At 39.2% G+C, this 17,482-nt stretch overlaps 1 protein-coding gene across 7 annotated transcripts in view; it reads left to right on the forward strand.

The window, feature by feature from the left end:
• pdlim5b (PDZ and LIM domain 5b) overlaps nt 1-17,482 on the forward strand; it is a 37,510-nt gene that overhangs the window by 14,621 nt on the left and 5,407 nt on the right. The window contains exons 3-10 of one of the 7 annotated variants that reach the window (XM_039780061.1): nt 1,749-1,900; nt 9,609-9,642; nt 11,699-11,721; nt 12,605-12,625; nt 12,770-12,796; nt 12,910-13,064; nt 13,611-13,638; nt 17,130-17,293. In XM_039780061.1, the coding sequence (XP_039635995.1) occupies nt 1,749-1,900; nt 9,609-9,642; nt 11,699-11,721; nt 12,605-12,625; nt 12,770-12,796; nt 12,910-13,064; nt 13,611-13,638; nt 17,130-17,293 (604 nt within the window). Of the gene's footprint in view, nt 1-1,748; nt 1,901-9,608; nt 9,643-9,995; nt 10,508-11,698; nt 11,722-12,604; nt 12,626-12,769; nt 12,797-12,909; nt 13,065-13,610; nt 13,639-17,129; nt 17,294-17,482 lie in introns of all 7 variants that reach the window. The other 6 variants (XM_039780058.1, XM_039780060.1, XM_039780063.1 and 3 more) reach the window with 6 other exon arrangements.

Raw genomic sequence — 17,482 nt, forward strand, 5'->3', positions numbered from 1 at the left:
CAGTAGGGAAAGGAAATCTCTTGTTTTTGTGTTTCTCTGCCTAAATCAGGGCTTGTTCATATAAATAGCTACTCTCAAGTGTGTATGACTGAAAAGTGGAAGGTCTTTTTAATGCCTTTAAATTCTATTGGTTCATAGAAATGTATTGTTGATGGCAGTGGGGGAACATTTAACTACTTTCTGGTATTTAAGTTCCAATTTTATATTCAACACTCACTAGAGTTGACAGTTAAAATCACTTTCCTCCCATCATGCTTCACACTCTCTTCATTATACTCTTCTGTCGCTCAACACATTCATAGATCTCACCTGAGGTGTGTGTGTGTGTGTGTGTGTGTGTGTGTGTGTGTGTGTGTGTGTGTGTGTGTGTGTGTGTGTGTGTGTGTGTGTGTGTGTGTGTGTGTGTGTGTGTGTGTGTGTGTGTGTGTGTGTGTGTGTGTGTGTGTGTGTGTGTGTGTGTGTGTGTGTGTGTGTCGTGTGGGCGCTTCCCATGTCCCTATTTTAAGTGTTTGAAGCCTCAGTCAACGTGCATTTTTTTTTCAATTACACTGCTGAGAGATAGAATAGAATATACAATATCTTTTTTTGTCAATAGCACATAATAGTGCACATACCATTATGGGTGAGTGAATTAGTCCAGTTAAACTGTGTTTACTGAGGTCAGATGACGTAAACATATGATCCTAACAAAGGCAGCATGACATAATAAGTACACAGAGTTCTTTTTTGTTCCTGCATGATTACACAGGTTACGAGCGGTTGAGTGATTGATGAGGTGTGCACAGCCTTACGTAATCACTGGTTGCTCACCACACCTGGTAAAGAGTCATCCCATCGTCACGGTTTTATTATGTTACTTCCTGTGTGTTAAATGTGAGTGTCAGCGTGTTGGAAATGGGTTAGAAGAGTGATAAACCTCAACCATACCATACGCTAGACAGACAGTTGTAGAGCTTTAAGCTTTTAAACCCTTGCTACCATACTTGGAAGTATTGAATGGTTCTACCTCTCAAAATGGGGAGACTTTTTATATTCCCCATGATAAAAGTATTACACTTTTCAAAACTTTTTTATTTGCTTTGGAAAATATACAAAACTCCGGTTGCTGTTTAATTTACATTATAGAAATACCAGTTTTACACAGCATGTAATCAATGTACAAAGGCTTAGAGGAGCCAAATACACTTAGCTCCCAAAGGAAAACCTGCTTTAGACCAAACAACCAGTGTACTAGCAGCTTTCAGCACCACATTAACAGACGAAGAACACAACAAAGAAAACCCTGGAGTGGTTTTAAGTCTCTAAATGTCCTTAAGAGACCCAGTATATGTAACTGAAATATATAATGCATAGTCAGTCAAACAATTTTGGTGGTCATTTGGTATATGAGTCAGCATTGCAACTTGTTTTGGAATGTGGAATCTTGTCCCATGGATGTTGTGATGTTATCTGACAAGTGACATAAGACAGGAAACGGAAAGGAGAGCACAATGCTTAGTGATTACAAGAAATAAATCCTCACAATAGGCATACACATGTTGTAGTTAAATATTTTTCTCTTATTCATTTTACTAAACTGCACATGCAAACCCTAAAGTTCCAATTGTCCACACAGCACAATCTTAAATAAAGAACAAGAAGTGGAGTTGATGTAACTAAATGCTTTGTGAATACTCTTCTTTATTTGGTGCAAATATGTCAATGATGAGCTTCTTTTTTAATTCATGTTTTGTTGTGTGTCATTGCAGCTGACTGATGAAGGCAAGGCAGCCAAAGCCAAGATGAATGTTGGAGACATCATTCTGTCCATTAATGGTATTTCCACCGACAGCATGAATCACCTAGAGGCACAGAACAAGATTAAGGCCTGCACAGGCAATCTCAGCCTCACTCTACGAAGGTAACAGTTGCACACATGAGCACACACTTTCTACAGCATAATCTATGGATTTCCTCGCTCAGCAATGGAATGCATACTTTAATGCATACTTTGTTGATTTTGCCTACCAGTGTGTATTTAAGCCTGTTTGTACAGATATATGTATTTGAAGCTGCTTTTCACAGGACAATGAACAGACAGAAAGATATTTAATTGGCGGTTTATTTGTGCTTTTTTTTATTATTTGAAACAGATGAACTCCTGTTGTGCTAATTTAAAACAGCTCAGTGTTTCTGCCACAGCAAATGCTATAGTTTGGGAACGCTAAAAAGACTAAATTTAACTTGATTGACTTGGTTTCTTGCACCATTTATGTATCTTGTCATCTGCATTATAATTAGACCATTGGCTAGCAAGCATAATATTGGATTTATATTGATTCCCTTGTGTTTTGAAAAGTTAATTTAAGCCATAGCAATTGTACAGTTTACAGTGTAGCATCACATTTCAGACTATGTTAAAAAAAAGAACCATCTGAATTATGGGTTATTACAGAGAGGTTATTAATTAATGGTTTACACATGCTCTTCCTGGCTGTGTAGTGTATGGCACAGAATCTGTAAAGATCAGTTTTGCTTTGATCATGCTGAGTTCATCAACTGCTGCTCTGCTTCTCCCATTAGACAAAAGGAAGATGCTGGTATTCTGGGGCCCTTGAGTATATTAAAGACGTAGTGCAGTACTAGGAGCACTTAAAATGAAAGCCCCTTTAATATAGCCCTTCGTAAAGCTGTAATATATGCTTCAAAGAAAAGAAAACAGGGTTTCAGCTGAGGTTGCCGTTAACTTTGTCCACCAAGGATTCTGTCCAAACAACTTTTATAGTCTATGTACAGGAAGGTCATGTTTCACTCTTTGGATGCCTTGAGTTGGTTTTGTGGAAGAAGAAATAGCTTAAACTTAAAAGATTTTTTCACAGGTAGCAATGTATGTCAAATATCAGTCCACTTAGGTCAGAACTTGCTACATGGAATAGCTGTGCATTTATTTTTTCTTGAAGATTAATCCAAAAAAAAAAAAAAAAGAGTGATCCCTCTTAATGGATTTTAGCCAAGCACTGCACATTTTCTGAAGCCAAGCGTAAAGAAGAGTAACTTTAGTGTGAGACACAAACAAATCGAGGCGAAGCACGCACACTCTCCAAGCTGTAAAACATGTTGACAGAAAAACTCAAAGCCTGGTTTGCATGTCCTGTCATTTCATCACCACATCAAAGCAGAAAGGAGCCTCTGTGTTTTAATCGTGGGAAAATAGTCCTAAAATAGCTCTGTCCCACAGCTGCATGTAATCTGCTGTGGGTAATGGCTGCACAATGAAACATCAAACATTCTGGTCTCACAGGACATGTAAACTACAACTAAAATCACCCACTAAACAAGGTTTCCTCGTTACAAATGATACATGATTGTTTGCTTCATTCTGGCGCCATTTTTCAGAAGATGGTATGCATGCTGTTGGTATTCAGTGACACAGAAAAAATAATTTTAAAACCACTTTCCTGTGTATTTAATATACTGTACATGGCTCAATGTTTATATCAAAATTGATTAAAAATGTGTACTTTTTACTTGGGACTTGAGAATTAAATATATTATATTTGTGAAATGAACGTCAAAGAAAGTGGGATTAGACTGTCACACTGACTTCTATGCTGTTGTCCACTAAAGTAACAAAGCTCAGTATAATATATGTGGTAACGTAAGAACACTATTTAACTAGAATAATTCTCTCTGACATGCACCACTTTCTCCATCCATGTTCTCACGTTTGATTTGTGTTTTTAACGATCACTGGTAAGACTTTTCTTATCATAATAACATTCCGAGAGTGCTAAGAGATGATTAATGTGACAACAGTTTAGTACCATTATGTCACTTTGTCATAGTTCACATTCTTTGGGCCGTTCCCTGAAATGACACGTAAAAAAACATTGTACAGCCCTACGTGTATTTACAATTGTATCCTATTTATTTAAAAAGTTCTTAAACGGAACATGTATATAACCTCTATTAGGCATGGGCGGTTACCGTTTTTTTATGAGTCTTCAAGGACAGAAAGTGCAGTTTAGAAATCCCTCTCCCTGCCAGTGTGCAGTGTGTTTCATACCAGCCCATGCCTAACCTCTTTTCACACTAAAGTGCTCAGCTCTATGCACTGATTTCACTATCAAGGGCTAGATAATATTGTCTATCACACATTTTATAACATAAATTTAAGTCTGAAAGAGATAACACCTACAGTTGTACATTAACTACTAGTGTACATAAAATAAAAGTGGTTATACCACAGTCACACATCATGTTTCCAAGTTGTAATATACAAATAAAAGCTAAGTATTGCAAACCATGCAGTCTTTCTGTACGTTGTCTAGCCAAAAAGACACTCACGGTCATCAATGCCAACATGTTTAAGTTATTATTTCATTGTTGCTAGGTGAGGGGAAACATGTTTTCAGAGAGGAAATGGACTTGGGGTTTGGAAGTACTCTCCTCATCCTGTCGTCAACTGTCAAGATGAGTCTGAATGCGCAAAGAGCTGTTATGTATTTTGTGACCGAGGGAGAAACCGGGTTTTCCTTTCCAACATTGTGGTCTCAGGAAAACATGTCACAACAACATCTGACAGCACTCGCCAACTTTGGCTAATACAGTAGTTTTCATGAACGGAAAAGTTTTGGTTTGGGAGTGAGTTCCACTTCAGAAATGACCACCACACACAGTCCTACATGTTACACATAAGATTTACCGCAGCAGAACATGCTCCATGTAGGTTGATACAGTCACAAGCTTGTGATAGTGATCTTTTTTTTAATTTTTTTTTTATCAAATCATGTTTTCCAATATTTCCTTTGTCCTCGCAGTTGATATGGCCTGTTAATTTTATAGGTACTTTTTGTTCTGCTATCTGCTATCTGCTATCATCAATCTTGTTGCTGAGCAGCTGACAAGTTACCCCAGACGGCTGTGGGAAGTAGCCTTAGGAAAGTATGATAATTGATGTTTATTTATTGTCATTGAAATATGCAGCACAGCGCAATGAAACCCCACTCCCCAGAGGTCGTGGCTGGCTACACCTGGTTCCAAAACCTCAAAGATCATACATATTAACACCGCTAGCTCTGCGATCCCACCATCTTCTGATGTTTTTACACAGGAATTTGTGTCAGCTTCACTTTGTATGCTCCAGTACATGCTGTTTCGGGGGAAATAGGACAGCGTGAAGCTTTTGGAAAGTGTTAAGTATGTTAAATATAGTATCAATCTATCAGATTAAATGCTGCCTGACAGAACAAATCATTAACTGAATGTTCATTCACTAAAATTCATATTCACTAGATGAAAGGTGGGAGTTACATATATGACCTACTACACTTATACTTTTCGAGATATCCTCTTACTTTTTCTACACTCCTCTCCTTTTACATGACCTCCTTTCTTCTAATTTTAGATTTACCAAACCTGCAACCTTGTTTTAAATATACCTGCTGGACTGTCCCTCACACAGACAGTGCTGTTGCTACAGCATAGGATACAGATGTTTGGCCACTTAACTGTAGCTAAACACAAGTCAGCTTGGCGGCTGTGGGTATAATCTACAGATATTCTCATACATGGGCATTGGCCAATGTGCATGCAACAAGTCTTATGGAATGGTTATAACAGGGTGATGTAGAGGACAATCCAATGCAGCCTAGAGCCCCCACTGACTCTTGGCTGCCTTAGCCAGATGTGGTCTGTCGGTCGGAAGAAAAGCAAGAAAGGATGGGGGCTTGTTATTGCATTGCTTGGACCTGTCCTGCATTAAAAATATATATTAACTAGAAGTGCAGTTTATTCTGTTGTGCTTTGCTGCATCAAGAGATCTGACCTCAAGAGAACTCATCATTTCCCTACTTGCTTTATTCATCCATCTAGTCTTGATGCAGGTTTGATTGCTAAATGCAATAAACTGCAAATTGAAATAGCTTCTGTCTAGTCCTGTGGTTAACTTTGATTCCACTGTTTGCTTGCCAATACGAGCACACGTATGGGCATGACAGGACACATGGAAATAATTGAATGGTATGAATGCCCTCTGTCACTATGACGCATGTGACTGCTGATATGGACAAGTGCACTGGGTTCCTACTTGACACATGTACAGACACGAGCAAGTATCCAGGCAACTGACAGCAGCTTTAACTCTGGAAATAGCAATCACGTTTCTGTCATTGTTAGCACTGTCACAGTTTTATATCTTTGCCCCTTTCTTTTAAAACCATCAATCATCCTCATGGGCTCTACTTTAAAGCACAGAATTCCCTCCTGCGGGATGCTCATTCTTGGTGTAATATGAGGGAGCAGTGAGAAGAGGGGGAACATGGAGAGACGGGAAAGACCATGTGCCAGACTCAAGCTGTGAGTTTTGCCACTAAGCGGATAGGCTGGCTGCACAGAAAAACGGAAAGAAAAAGTTATTTTCCACACCCGCTAATTTTACATCCCCCTGTTGGAGTTTTTGTTTTGCTTTCCTATGTTATTTTTTCTCCTTGTTTTCCTTCTTCTCAATGTTTTGACTCAAATTTTCACGCAGTGGTAAATCTGAGGAAACAGATTTTTTTGCCAGGTCTCCCAGAGAGTTTTAACATTTATCACACAAGTTAAATCTAAGAGGGCAACAAGGTTTTGGAATAATGTATCCTGCGCGTGACATTAATAGCGTGTGAATTCGACTCGTCTCTACCCTTCCATCATATTATATCTGTACTAACTCCCAGGCTGCTTTACGTAATATAATGAGTGAACAAAACTGTGTCTAGATATTAAAGCAAAAGGCGGTGACAGATGCTTGGAGTCAGAAGATCATTTAAGATGTTTCTGTGGAACCTTTCCAAAATAAACTGTGTGAAAGTCAAGTAAAAACAACTCAGGGGAAATTTAAAGGCTGTTCTTATTTGAGCAGTTTTCCCTCCATGTAAAAAAAAGAAATAGATATGTGAGTCTGTTAGCTGGTAAGACGTCTGTGTGGTGAGAAAGCTGTGACTATTAGCCTCTCCATCATTCAGTCAAATGCCATATACCAGACTGTTTCTCTTGGCGCTCAAAGAGACACGGGCAGGGTGCGACAGTCTGCTTTGCCCTGAGGCTAATTCCTCCAGTTAACCTCCTCATTATTGTGTGTGTGTGTGTGTGTGTGTGTGTGTGTGTGTGTGTGTGTGTGTGTGTGTGTGTGTGTGTGTGTGTGTGTGTGTGTCAGACAAGTCGACAAATACAAAACCACACTCAACAACTTTTGTTTCTTCCAAGTACAATTTTGCTTTCAAGATAATGTTTATTCATATCTTGCACTTATTTATTAGCTTATATAGTATATAGTCTTTAAATTTGGTCCATAAATAAATCTTGTAGATATCAGCATCTGTAATCTAATAAAACAAGGCATCCTGATTAGATTAGGAGGAACCAACTGAAGAGTGCTCTGGGCTGAGCAAAGCCATGACTGTATGTTCAACAGGGCCAGGATGTGTCTGTATTATGAACACATCCAGTAGCACAAACTGTGGTACTTTGACATACAAAGAAATCAGATCTTTTGTATTTATGGATACGTTTAGTCTAATAAATGTCAGAGAAACCCCATTAAATATCACATTGTGTCATAAATGCATATCCATCATATATATAACAAATTTATATATTGTTTTCTTCATGTTCAAGAGAAACTACTGTATGACATCTATGAAAATTACAGATGAACATTATGCTGTAGTAACACATAGGAAAAGATAAATATGTTGCTCAAACTCATCTATTTATTTAGAAAAATACTTAATTTTCTTTCCTGATTATGGTTAATCGAAATTATATGCTCTATGCGTTTTAGTAGGTATTCATGTATTGTTTGCCAAAATCACATCCTATGTCCACTGAAGTCATGGCTTTTCTCTATGAGCGTCTAGCCTTTTGAATAACCCTGAGAACAATAATATTTGATACATGAAACATATATAATACTTCATTACAGATTTCATGGAGCACAACTAAGGGATCCATTTGTTTTGTTTTTTAAATATAAAACCCATATTCTTGTAACTTCACATGTTGGTTTGAGTATTCAATAGTAAAGCACAGACAGTGTGTTGCTGTTATTCCATTCAAAATCCTTAAACAGAAGCCATCTCCAGAATGAAAAGTAGAACTACTCAGATAGTTGACATGACGCCAAGACGATGCCTTCCGTCAGAATAACAGACCAGTTGGTGCCGTGATCCAGTTACATTGAGATTAACCATGTACATGTGCACTTGGACGCCAAAAAGTAAATACATGATGCTCATATGCCCACACACCCACCCAGTGTTTGTCTCTTTGTCACAGCAGAACAAAGGCAGGTCCAGCTAGGCAGGGAACAGGACAGCACAGAGGGGCTGAGCTCAACAGATGTTCGCAGGACCACCCTAGCAAGTGTTTGCTCAGTTTGCTCTGGGAAAAGAATGATAGGGAGTGAATCGGCCCAGCTGCCCCTCCCTACACACTGTCTCATTGTAGACTGGGTCCGCATTTGTAATGAATGTGCTGTTTGATCTTTAGACCTTTTTATTGTTTCCCTTGGCATAGCCTGCTGCTTCTCCATAAGCAGTCCCAATATTACAAGTACATTGGAAAATAAGCATACTGTATATTCGCTGCTAAATGGAAACTGTAAATGCAAGTATGGGCACAGATGACATAAACATCTGGTTGGAGGGTGGGGCTCTTTAATAACCTGATGCCAAACTCCGTTGTTGCGTCTCGGCTCAGTCAGATATTTGGTCTGCATGTCCAGACCAAATATAGGACATATTGTTAACAAAGGCGTCTGTCTGAATTTTAGTTTTAATGCTTCAGTAATGGAATTATTTCCATTTCCACTTAAGTTACCTGACAGGAACTTACATTTTCCTTGTGTGACATGGGAGTATATGGTGCATTGTACTTATGATGTTTAGTTATACACAATACGTCTTTATGTGTGTATTGATATTGTGGTAGACAGTGCTTGCCAGTATTAAGAATGACACAAAAAGAGGGGATGAAAGGTTTGTTGGAGATTTGCCAGTTTTCTATCCAGAGCATCTCAAGAGAACAGAGAAACGGACCACCCCCCTCTCCCATAGGTGATAAAACTGTGGCAGCTGCTTCAATCATAAGTGTAAATCAGATGTACGGCAAACTTTGACACCGGCCTGCACGCTCTACAGTAAAGCGTGTTTACATGTACTGGTAGTTTTGCATGTTTTAGCACCTTAACTACAAATCCATCTTTCAAAGCGCTCAGAATTAAACATTTCCTACTTTACCGGTTGCCATTTGTTTCCATTTATTTCAGTGCACGATTAAAAAATAAATTTCCAGAGTTTGAACATTGTTTGATAAAAACATTTAGGTGCATTCATTTATTTATTTATTTTTAAAATCAAAGTTCTCCTTTTTTGAGGTGTTTTAAGGATGCTCTGACATCCAAGATACAAGTGTATCTCTACATGTATCTCTAACAAAAAAATAGAAGAAACATTAAATCAACATTGTGAATAAAAATTATTATTTTTAATAATAATAATAATAATAATAATAATAGAAAATTAGACCAGTGTTTGGCCAAGAAAAATACTACTATACTATTATTTATGATTTTCTTTCTGTCTTCACAGACCCTCCAGTGCCCCTAAAGATGGCGTGCCTAAGGTATGAAGGAAATATTCACATAAAAGCTTTATTTTACTGTAACTAAAGTTGACCTGGATTCCATGTTGTTTATAAATATTATACACATTTATTAAAAAAGAGCATCCTTATTGTGCCCTTCTGAGATGATGTCAAACCACAGATTGGCTTGGCATGTATAACTGACCTGAGAGGCCACATTTTATAGCACATCTAGACTTGTATGGCACAGGCATGACTTTCATTTATACACAAGTGTGAAAATGCCTTTGATGTGATTGTTGTGCAGTGCTTTTGGGAATGCTGGTTTACATGCATGAGTTGATTGTGGATTTGCTGTTTGTGCATGCTGTGTGTCTCCACCTTTTATCCAGGATGAACCTCAAGAAATCATTAAGCCTGTCCCAATCACTCACCCTGCCCCAAGCACCACATACACTAAGCCATCAAGTCAGCCCAGTCCTGCATACAACAAGACAGCCCGGCCTTTTGGCGGTGGCAGCAGTGTGGTCACAGCTTCTTCCCCGGCTGCCCCCTCCATTCCCTCACAATCATCCGCTTTCAAGCCAGCTGCCCCTTCTCAACCAGCACAGCCTCCATTTCTGCTGAAGTCAACCATTCCTGCCCCGGACTCAGCTCCAGCCAACTCACTTCCCAGGCCCAGCCCTGGTCGCGCCACCTTCCCCTCCCCGTCTGCCTCTTCCTCTTCATCTAACTCATCCTCTCCAGCCAGAGTGACAGCCCCATCCTCCAATCCTAATGTCCCACAGCCCTCTGTCTATAACACCCCTATTAACCTCTACTCCAATACCAATGCTTGTGAGGTGGTCATGGGACAGAGACGAGGTCTTTTGGAGAGCCAGGGGCTGTCGGAGCACTTCAATGGGTAGGTACCATTGATCAAACCTGGTTATTGTATGTTTTCTTTATGTTGGTGTGCAAAAGTGTAATATTTGTACACTGTGTGCTTAAGTTAGCAGGACCAGAAGGAGTTGTGGTTCAGAGAGGCCACAGATTAGTGGACATGTTTGCTTTACAGTCTCCCTAAAATAAAATAAAATATTCTATCCTCCTCCTATACAGTACCTCATTCCCTATGTCATCCCAAAATATGCGTCTCAATTGAAAAGCTAACATCGAAACAGCCCATCACCTATGTTTTCACACAGCTGCATACAAAGAAAATCCGAGGCATGCCACACATCTTGTTTTAATCTTCTACAGGGCAACCGGAGGGAACGGAGTCTAGACAAAATGCTAACTGATGCTACTGCCTGCCTATCTATAATTGACAGTGTGGTTCACAGCACTGCCAAACACACAGTCTGCTCAACAGGCACTGCTGGTGCAACACTTGTTTTTAATTAGCCAGAATCCTGGCAGCTCTGTGCTTCTAGGGACCAGGGACAGAGCAGAGTGTGGCTGGACTGGGCTTCATCAAGAGGATTTGGCTCTCTGGTTGGGTTACAGTAGACTGAGCTACGTTTAAGTGATTTGCCACTCTTTCTTTACTCTCTGTCACCTGAAAAAATAGGTCTCTGAGATCTGTTTTTATTTGCTTTAAGCAAGCAAGTGGCTTCACACTTAAATACATCTGTGAAACATACCTACAGTATATCTGTATGTGTTTTATAAAATTACGTTGTTATTAATTAACAGCAGTGAGAACGGTCTATTCAGGAATGTTTAGAATCTGTTTTGTATTCTGGGTTTGGTCTGATAACCTGCGGGAAATGTATATTTACTGTAATACACCATGAAGATAACAAACACATTCATAATGAGTTAAAGTGAAGAGTTTGAGTGTCCTTATGATTTCTTTAATCTTTCTGTTGCCTGAAACCTCAGACTGTCAGCTTACAGCGGTGGAGTGTGCTTTTGCAGCATTTGTGTGTTTGTGCTCCGACCTGCACGCTTTTGTTTGTGGTTTCTGTGCGTTTTCTTAATGCACATTCTCTCAGAAGGGCCTTTCACTTAAAGGGCATGTGTTTCAGACTATGGGCCATTTCTCAAACTGCTCTATTCATGCTTCTTCTTTGCTTCGATCCTTTTGCGTTTACCCCTTCTTTGCCTACAGGAGGAAGAAGAGACCGACACCAAGTTAGTGCTGTGAATGATAATACATCTGCTGCAGTAGCTTGCTAACCATGTGGAATGTGATTACAGCCTTCACATCTCTCGGGTTTATGATTACCAAAGGCTTGCTTGCACCTCTTTGAGCTAACCCTCACAAACCTCACATTCATGCTCATCCACTCACAGTACATGCTTATTTCAAGGTCCAAACTAACTGCGAAACTCCATAAATAATCCATCTCATACTGGGTCAGCTCATACTGTTCATTCGTTTTCTCAGTGGCATCAGGCTCTGGGTGTTAGCTAATATTGTATTTACAACCTGTGCAGCTAGGGCTGTTGGCAAACTCGACTGTGCATCTGTCTAGCTCTTTCTGCTATTGTTGTCAGTATGGTTACTCGAGGCCAGACAAATTACTGCCAAGTATATTCTGCTTTGGCTAAGAATAGACTGACTTGTGCTGTCTTTGATCATCCTTCACCTCGACTCACCTGACACACACACACGCATGCACGCACACCCACACGTGCGCAAACACACACACACACACACACAGTAATTGCGCATACTTGGACTTTTGACATTAAATTGACTCACAGTTTGGAACAGCCCTTGAACTAAACTGTGCATGTAAACATTTAACATAAATATTATTGCATTCTAAAGTACCTCAAATTATTTTAGGAAGAAAAGCTGATCCCTTATTTCAAAGCACATTACTCCCACCTTGTGGTGAGATGTGGTCACTGTCACTTTCATCTCTCGCTGTTGTAAATATGCAGACTGCATGTTTAATTTCACCGTTTTAGTATAGTACATCTAATTGCTTAATCAATTAAGATGATTTTTTTTTAAGGAACATAGTTTTATTATCTGACCTCTACTCTGTGGTTTCTTTTCTAATAGTAAGCCTCAGAAAAGTCTTAAGTAAGTCAGAACAGTTTCTTGACTTTCCCATATAAACAGTGCAGTGTCATAGGGTTTACCTATCATTTAATGTGACTTTCAAATTTGTGACCATTTTTACCTTTGTACATTTTCCTTCACTACTTTGTCATTGCTCGCCTGCAGAACTCCACCTCCAGCTAGACCTAGGAGGTAATTGTGAAATCTAACAGCAGTTAGGTCATAATGTGGAACATGTATCTACAAGCTGCACCCTTGATTGAATGTTGAGCACTTGTTACATCATGGTTGATCTGACTGTACAGGAAACCTAATGTGGAGCCCGAGGGTCATGCATCCCCACTGAGTGACGCCAGCAAGAAGCGTCTGATCGAGGACACTGAGGACTGGCACCCACGCACCGGCACCTCCCAGTCCCGTTCCTTCCGTATCCTGGCTCAGCTCACGGGCACTGAAAATGGTGTGTACCAACCTCAGTGCTTTATAAGCATATTTATTTTGTCAAAAACATAATTGGCTCTTTAGAATAAAAGTGATGCTTTCATCACTGTATGATTTTAGTTTTTCGTTTATATGACTGTTTTGCTATAAGTGACATTGATGGTTACATGAGCTGACGGTGGCTTTGGGCCTCTCTCCATTCATAGGCGTTGTGTGAATGCGTGCGTGCATCTGTTGAACCGATGCAAAATCTCCTTTACAGTAACTTGATTATTAGAATGCAGTAAGATGAGAGATTTCACCGTCTCATTCTCTCTTTTTGTCAAATGATGATGTTACCAGACTGGTGTGGGATATGTGATGTGCTTTGAACATTTGATGTATATTCAATCTGCCTGGTGTTTCTGAAGCTGTGAACAATTGTGGGGTATGTTCAGGGAGTCCTAAAAGGGTCTAGTTTGCAGGGATTACACCTCCTTATTCAGTAAGATTAACCTTGACCAAAGATGGAGCAGAGATAGAGCAGCAACCAGTAACAGCATTTTTTCTGTCTTTACTGTTGCAGAGCAAGCTCAAGAGAACAGTGGAAAGAAGTAAGTGGTTGGTGGTTTTTAATATAATACATTTTTTGGTATGTGGTTGTGAGTGTTCATTCAAGTCTCATTCAAGTCTCTGTTTATCATCTGTGAGTATTTTTGCATGTACTGAATGTAAGACATCCATTTCATAATAATAATGATAATTTTTTGATCATAGAGGTTTCACATTCAGAATTGGCCCTCAAAGAACTCATATAAGCATGTCTAGGAGTCTGTGATTCAGAGTTAAGCCCTGATTTCCTGATTTTATGGCCCCACAGTATCATGCTTAATTTAAGGCTTAATTTGGAAAAACCGCATTTAGAGCTCTCAGAGGAAGACTGTTGAGTGGAGACAGCCATAGACTCAGCATAGGCTGTGATTGCTACTGCTGTTCTCAATCTTTGATTTAATCTGCAGTAAACTCAGTTTTCCCTCCGTACCAGATTTACAACCAATCAGTGTGTCACTCACTGGAACTTGTGGGTAATTAAGTGGTATTGTGGGTAATAGCAGCCCTGCCAGAAGGAGATGCCTGCTCTCCTTCTGTCAGTGAGATCTTGTTCAGTTTACTCTTCCTAAAGAGAGGGCCTATTACGCATCTGCCTTGGCTTATAATTCAAAAGACATCTGCAAGGAGAAAGTTTATGATTTTATATTCATCTCCAACTGTGCTTTTTTGTGCTGTTGTTGTTTCCCCCCTCATTTAACCATGTGGTCCCTCTTTTTCGTTATCTTTTACTTTTCTTCTACAGTCTTAACCTTTCCAACTTTTCTCCTTTTTCCTCTTTTAATCCTGTTTCATGGGGCAAATCAGAGCGAACAAGTTGGACCCAGAAGCTATAGGACACATGTACAACAAGCTGAGAGATTGGCATCATGATGTTTCAGCACGTGCACTAAATGTGTAGTAGGCACCGTTTTGTCTTGTCTTGTTTCATGTTTTATTTATTTCATTGGCACACTATAATAACTTATTAAATGTTCCAATTCCAAAGGTTAAACAACAGAATGAATTAAAAATGTTTTTTGCACAAGCAAACAAATTCTTGTTGTAAAAATTGTTTTAAAATACATGTTATCTTGCTATACGCTTGTTATATTTCAAATGAAATGCATGCATTCACGTAAATATGAATGTGTGCTTGGAAATGCAATGCATTGTATATCACAGTGCACATGCATACTTCTCTGTAGCATATTGTTTATTTGTCCCAGCCTCCACTCCTCTGCACACTTTCTGTATTCTTATTGTATCTTATATATTTTATTTTTCTGAGCATGTCTGTGTCTTTGTCCTCTATTTTCTATACTAACCAAGTCATTTCATTTGTCAGCTTCAATAAAATCTTTTCTTTCTTTCTTTTCTGCTGTTGCTTATTTCTTAATCTTTTATTCCTTTTTCTCTTCTTGCTAGGCAGAAAAAAATAAACTTGTCAATTAGAAATGTCCCATAAGTGAAGGTCTATGTAGAGGAATCAGTTGTGCATGAAGAGCAGAGGGTTAAAGTGCCTGTACTTTACTTATTTGAGCAATGACACAAAAACTTATATTGTTCAAAATCATATATGATTCAGTTCTGTTATCAGCAATAGTTCTCTAAGCACTGTTCAAACATTTCCACTATAAAAACCATTTGTCACATAAATCAAAAGCTTCATATGTGGTCCTGTCAAGCACCATTCAAGGCAAACACAGACTGATCGGCCTTATATTAAAAGAGCTCAGGTTTCTCATCATTTAGATTTTACACAAGACACTTGAGCAATCTGTCCATAGATGTCGGAAAATTATGCACGTGAGAAATAAAACCAGCGGGTGATTGCATTGCATTTCCTAGTCATGATTCTCATGTTATTCAAACCGAAACACCCAACAGGCCGGATAAGAGAAATAAAACACAAGACATGATAAGATATAAAACCATAAATCCTTGTTTGACAGCACAATAGGCTCTGTTGTTAGTATCATGCAGTTTGCTGTTGCTGACAACCCAAACAGCTTCACGGTAAGAAATTGTTTACCTGTTGGTGTAAACCCTTTGCTCAACCGCTCTGTCTGAGCAGCAACATGAGGTTGCTGAACGATCTTGTCTTTGTCCGGTTGATAGAATAGAAAAGAAAGAATAAAAATACTTTATTGTCTACTTTACGGCGTGCAAAAAGGCAAAATAAATTCTTTGGTTTGCATGTGCAAAATCAGCTATTAAAAAGGGTACATTAAAACATTGATTGGGATCTTCTGAGCCCTGTTACACCTATACAGTATATGTTGTTTGTAACATTAAGGATGTTTTTAAAGGGCAGACTCAGAATCAAATATTTAAGATTCAATCAAATAATGTATAATTAGAGAAGCAGATGTACCAAACTGTATTGAATCAGTAAAAATTGTATGAAAGAAGTATTAAACCTTCACTAGTTAAGAAATGTATGCAACACATTTTCAGCCTTTATTGAGTTTGAGCTCTTTGCTGCCCACAGGAGGTCCTCAGCTTGAAACGAAAGCTGTGAAACTTAACAAGAGATGGGGACTAGAAATAGTAATGCATCTCCTTTTCTACTAAAATATATTGTGACTCTTAACATTTTGTGCTGCTGTGGGAAAAGAAACCAACACTGCCTCAAATTGTCTCCATCTTTGCTGTTTCAGGAGAATAAAAGTAATAACCACTATTAAAATGATACAACTGGTATCTCCAGAAATGATAGCAGGGTGAGCTACATGTAAAGCTGATACTTTGGCATCACCACCTGTAATTGTTTCCTTATGTCAGTAATTGACAAAACCATGGACCGTGTGCAGCAGTGCATATCCTTATTTGAAAGTCCCCCATAATTGTCTTGATTGTTTGCATGTGTCACTGAGAGCTCGACCAACTGACTAATGCAACTGCAGTTTGTACCTGCAGTTGCATTAGTCTGTACTGCGCATTCAGTTACTGGTGGCATAGTCTCACTATTAGATTTCCTTTTTTTTTTTTTTTTAAAGAATATTATTTTGGGCATTTTTAGGCCTTTATTTCCTTAGTACAGCTGAAGACATGAAAGAGGAGAGAGAGGGGGAATGACATGCAGCAAAGGGCCGTAGGTCGGAGTCAAACCCGCGGCCGCTGCGTCGAGGATCAAACCGCCACACGTGTGCCCGCTCCACCAACCGAGCCAACCCGGCCACACACTTTAGATCTCTCTCTTATTCAGGGATTTGCCACAGTTTGTACCTAAATATGTTTAACTAGAAGAAACGCGGCACAAAAATATCATACCAGATGGTAGGGTAAAGATGTGACCATGGTTTTGCGTGACACAAATCAGATGACATTGGTTAAAGATGTATCACTGGTAAAGTCAGAAAGAGCTTCACTGCAGGAGTGTTTTCACTAAAGAGATGATAAACAAACATGTATATGTCTACAAATATATGTGTATGTGTGTGTGTGTGTGTGTGTGGCGTGTGTGCGTGTGTTGAGTTAAGATTTATATGAAATATGTACATCTGTTTTCTAGTGAGGCAGTTGACAAAACCACTCCCGCTGTTCACACCATGCCTGCAGCAAAAACATTTTCCAAATCTGCAGCATCACCCAGGAATGGCAACGTCTTCCCTGCTCCCACGTTCAAGAGCCCAGCAGCCCAGAAGAAACCTTCCTTCCAGCCTGGAGGCCAACCAGGTAGAGCAACACATTCAGAAATCCTACTGACATTTAAATTGTTGTAGTTCTATACAATTTATTTTGTGTAGTTGCTTCTTTTAGCCTACAGAGGGCAGCCTCAATCTTTTAAATCACTGCTGCTCAGCCATTCATTGCAGGTTTAATACCTGACACTAAGCCATTTAAGATTATGAGCTCTATAAAAAA

The sequence above is a fragment of the Perca fluviatilis genome, chromosome 17 (genome assembly GCF_010015445.1).
Source record: "Perca fluviatilis chromosome 17, GENO_Pfluv_1.0, whole genome shotgun sequence".
NCBI classification, from domain to species: Eukaryota; Metazoa; Chordata; class Actinopteri; order Perciformes; family Percidae; genus Perca; species Perca fluviatilis.